The 4,983-nt window shown below is 48.9% G+C and overlaps 1 protein-coding gene across 1 annotated transcript in view; it reads left to right on the top strand.

Annotated features, from left to right (window-relative positions):
- LOC124020918 (protocadherin-17-like) overlaps window positions 1-4,693 on the top strand; it is a 4,789-nt gene extending 96 nt beyond the window's left edge. The window contains exons 1-2 of the mRNA XM_046336231.1: window positions 1-602; window positions 1,451-4,693. The exon at window positions 1-602 is cut by the window's left edge and continues 96 nt beyond it. Coding sequence (XP_046192187.1) covers window positions 1,812-4,367 — 2,556 coding nt within the window. The 5' untranslated portion in view covers window positions 1-602; window positions 1,451-1,811 and the 3' untranslated portion in view covers window positions 4,368-4,693. The remainder of the gene's footprint in view (window positions 603-1,450) is intronic.
- Window positions 4,694-4,983: the final 290 nt, after the last annotated feature.

Below are 4,983 nucleotides of genomic sequence, written 5' to 3'. Positions count from 1 at the left end.
AGGACAATTTACACCTACGTTTACAGACAATATGACAATCAACTGTGGAACGTTTTGAATAGGACTGCTATTATTGAGACATTGACCAGAACCCATCGCTGTCTGTCTGTCTGTCTTTTAAACCGGAGAGCGAGAACCGACAAGGACGTGCCGCTATACGGGAACGTGTAACACTGGGCATCAGTGCAGCTCACCGGACCGGTAAACACGTCTCTAATAACCACCGTGGATCTATATTTTCCATTTGGAATATTCACAGCTCTTCTCTCAGAAACATTCTCCTCGAAGAACCCGGTGACTCACCGCGAGGGGAAGGCAAGCCTCTGCATTCTAATCAGCCGCACCGGGAGAACGGAGAGGAGAACGGAACGAGCTCATTGACATTACAGTCATACTTTTTGTGGAGCACTTCTACTTCGGTAGCTGAACCCGCACCACTCGTAGCGCTGCTAGTCTGCGTCGGTCGGAGCTGGTTTGCTGGCTTCATTCTCACCACCCGGAGAAGGAATAGCAGGGTGACAGACCAAGCGACGGGATTGGGTTTTAACATAAACCAAAACCAGGGATTATTTGTATTTTTGTATTTAACCTGATACCTTTCGGTAAGTGGATGTGTTTTACCCCTCCTCTGGTCTACTGTCGTAGCGCAGGTGTTTCCTATAGGATTGATATTCTCACCAGGCAGGCTATAAGGCGTTTCAAACGGATAACGGGAGTTTTTACCAAACCTCTCCTGTCTCTCGGTGTTGATGCAACAGCTTCTGAGACGCCACGAGCCTCGCCAGCCCAGAAGAGCTGGAACGGAATAAATAGGAGGCTTGATTCTAGTCTTGTTTTGTGTCTCGCTAGTTATGACTTCCCTTTGGATCGTTTTATATAGGCGGATTATGCTAATTTGGTAATGCGTGTAAGAGGCTCATTTTAACGCGTTTCTATTCATAAGGGTTACTCAAATCGGGCGGCTATATACCTATTGATTTAGATTTGGCTATACATTTGTCTGTTTCTTTAGTTATAAACTGCCGAATGTGTCACAGGGAAAAAATGACATATTTATTCATACTTATGACCGTTGTCATCTACATCCTAATAACCCATTTGAATATCCTACTGAAGCGCATGTGTCAGATTTCCTATAACACGCGGGTAGTTTATAGATGACATGTCCATACGATCAAAAGGACAACAACACAAAGCAGTATTGTGTATCATCAGCACTGCGCCTCCCCGACGCTTCTCAAGGTTACCTAATTGACAGACTATCCCCATCCATTGTGGCAATGATTTACGCATTTAGTTGTGCGTTTCATGTTGAAGGACTCAGTCACTGCATATTCACCCATAGCTAAGGATATAATTATCAAGTCAAGGCGGTTCATTATGTCTAGTATATTGCTATATAAATACACTTTATTAACATATAACGCTATTACACCCCTTTGTGTTTCAGGCAAGAGAGCGACAGAGAGAGAGAGAGCACGGGAACGCATAACGGCTATTCTATCCGGTTGGAGACAGACCGGGTTACGATTATTCCTGAGATGAGCCCTAGGCGTTCAACTGAATTTAAATTAGGTGTCCACGAGCACCATCGTTTTCTATAAAGGAAAGGAGAGCGAGAGAGACAGAGAGAGAGAAAGGGGAATTTAAATCGGTGCTCTAGAATGACTTCTACATTCCACGATGAACGGAACTGTGTGTTTGATCCTGAATGGTAGAAATCACCCATTTTGTGTTGGAGAAATCAACAGGTCGGAGTCGGAGGTGTAAAAAAAAAAATCGCACCAAATTAAAAAACCTCTCACCGAAGGATGTATCTTTCCATTTTATTTTTCCTTCTCCTTTGGGCTCAAGCCCTGGCTTTGAAAAACTTGAATTATTCCGTTAACGAAGAGCAAGGACCGGGAACGGTTATAGGCAACATTGCTAAAGATGCTAAACTCGGTCTCGGGCAAGGAGGACAAGGGAAAAAATCAAACTTCAGAGTTCTGGAGAATTCAGCACCGCATCTCATCGATGTGGACCCGGAGAGCGGGCTGCTCTATACCAAGCAACGCATCGACAGGGAAACACTGTGTCGGCGGAACCCCAAATGTCAGCTCTCCATGGAGGTATTTGCTAACGACAAAGAGATCTGCATGATTAAGGTAGATATAGTCGACATCAACGACAACTCGCCCACGTTCCCTTCCGATCAGATTGATATTGACATTTCTGAGAACGCAGCCCCGGGCACCCGCTTCCCGCTTACTAGCGCTCATGACCCGGACGCTGGGGAGAACGGGCTAAAAACCTACCAGATCACACGAGACGACTACAATCTGTTTTCTCTGGATGTAAAATCCCGCGGGGACGGAACTAAATTTCCCGAGTTAGTTATTCAACGGCCGTTAGACCGGGAGGAACGTAACCATCACACCCTCATCCTAACCGCTACGGACGGCGGGGAGTATCCCAGATCAGGAACCATGCAGATTAATGTGAAAGTTATTGACTCTAACGATAACAGCCCTGTGTTTGAACAGCCCTCTTATGTTGTAGAAATCCCAGAAAACTCCCCACCTGGGAAAGTATTGATAGATTTAAACGCCACAGACCCAGACGAGGGTTCCAATGGTCAGGTGGTTTATTCATTCAGCGGTTACGCCCCGGATAGAATCAGAGAACTCTTCTCTATAGATTCTAGAACGGGAGTCATAAAAATACAAGGAGAGATTGACTACGAGGAGAACCCTATTATAGAAATAGATGTTCAGGCTAAGGATTTAGGCCCTAACCCCATCCCAGGCCACTGTAAAGTAACTGTGAATGTGATTGACAGGAATGACAACTGGCCCTCCATAGGGTTTGTGTCTGTGAGGCAGGGGGCCATTAGCGAGGCAGCCCCACCAGGCACGGTCATCGCCCTGGTCAGAGTCACGGATAAAGACTCTGGGAGAAACGGGAAGCTACAATGTAGAGTCTTGGGGAACGTTCCGTTTAAACTAGAGGAGAACTACGACAACTTCTACACCGTGGTGACGGACAGGCCTCTGGACAGAGAACAGCAGGACGAGTACAACGTCACCATCGTCGCCAAGGACAACGGCACGCCGCCCCTTAACTCCACCAAGTCGTTCACGGTGAAGATTCTAGACGAGAACGATAACGTTCCGCGTTTCACCAAAGCTGTGTATCTGCTCCAGGTGCCGGAGAACAACATCCCCGGGGAGTATCTGGGTTCCGTCCTCGCTCTAGACCCGGACCTGGGCCAGAACGGAACCGTGTTCTACTCCATCCTCAACTCCAACGTGAGTGGAGGAGATGTCAACACCTTCGTGAACGTGAACGCGGCCAACGGGGCAATCTACGCCGTGAGGTCATTCAACTACGAACAAATCAAATTCTTTGATTTTAAGGTCTTGGCGAAGGATGCTGGGTCTCCTCACCTGGAGAGCAACACCACGGTCAGGGTCAGCGTCTTAGACGTTAACGACAATATCCCCGTCATCGTTCTCCCGCTGCTCCTGAACGACACGGCGGAGATCCACGTGCCACGGAACGTCGGCGTAGGTTACGTCGTCACCACGGTGAGGGCGGTCGACAACGATTACGGCGAGAGCGGGCGGTTGACCTACGAGATCTCCGACGGTAACGAGGAGCATCTGTTCGAGATGGACCCGGTGACGGGCGAGGTACGGACCGCCCACCCCTTCTGGGAGGACGTCAGCCCCACGGTGGAGCTGATCGTCAGGGTGATGGACCACGGGAAGCCCACCCTCACCACCGCCGCACGCCTCATCGTCAAGGCCTACAGCGGACCGCTGCCGGGCGGCGAGCCCCACATCAACGAAGAGCATCACAACTGGGACACCTCGCTGCCTCTCATCGTCACCTTATCCATCATCTCTATGATGCTGCTGGCTGCCATGGTAACCATCGCCGTGAAGTGCAAACGGGAGAACAAGGAGATCAGGACGTATAACTGCCGCATGGCGGAGTACTCTCACCCGCAGCTGGGCAAAGGCAAGAAGAAGAAGATCAACAAGAATGACATCATGCTGGTTCAGAGCGAGGTGGAGGAACGGGACGCCATGAAGGTGGTGAGCTCCCCGTCGCTCGCCACCTCCCCCATGTACTTCGATTACCAGACGCGGCTGCCGCTGAGCTCGCCCAGGTCGGAGGTCATGTACCTCAAGCCCACGGCCAACAGCCTGTCGGTGCCCCAGGGACAGGGCCACGGCGTCGGCTGTCACACGTCCTTCACTGGCCCGGTGACTAACACCACAGATACCCCCAGTAGCAGGATGTCCATTATACAGGTAGGAACAAGAAACCATTCAACTGGGTTTTTATTGATTTATGTGAACCTTTGTTTGTTTAGGTGACCAGGGAAGAGTCACGTTAAGATTCAAATTCCCTTCTTGTTGGAATGGAAATTTGTGTTTGGCTTTACATGTGTCTGACACAGCAAACAGACAGAAAGCAGGACAGCATTGTGATTATCCACCATACTCCTTCCTCCTACCCCTCATCCATCTCCTCTGCTTCAGATCTTTTCCCTCTCTATTTAATGGACTGATATACTGGAGTGTAGGTATAGTGTAACACGAGTGAGATAGAGTTGTAGATATGGAAAGAGACTGAGAGAGGGAGAGTTGTAGATATGGAAAGAGAGAGGGAAGGAGAGAGGGAGAGTTGTAGATATGGAAAGAGAGAGGGAAGGAGAGAGGGAGAGTTGTAGATATGGAAAGAGAGAGGGAAGGAGAGAGGGAGAGTTGTAGATATGGAAAGAGAGAGGGAAGGAGAGAGGGAGAGTTGTAGATATGGAAAGAGAGAGAGAGAAAGAGAGAGAGAGATATGGAAAGAGAGAGAGAAAGAGAGAGAGAGAAAGAGAGAGAGAGAAAGAGAGAGAGAGAAAGAGAGAGAGAGGTGGAGATATGGAAAGAGAGAGGGAAGGAGAGAGGGAGAGTTGTAGATATGGAAAGAGAGAGGGAAGGAGAG

The sequence above is a fragment of the Oncorhynchus gorbuscha genome, unplaced genomic scaffold (genome assembly GCF_021184085.1).
Source record: "Oncorhynchus gorbuscha isolate QuinsamMale2020 ecotype Even-year unplaced genomic scaffold, OgorEven_v1.0 Un_scaffold_986, whole genome shotgun sequence".
Lineage (NCBI taxonomy): Eukaryota > Metazoa > Chordata > Actinopteri > Salmoniformes > Salmonidae > Oncorhynchus > Oncorhynchus gorbuscha.
The sequence above is the reverse complement of the archived record's forward strand: the minus strand, read 5'-3'. Positions and strand labels throughout refer to the sequence as shown.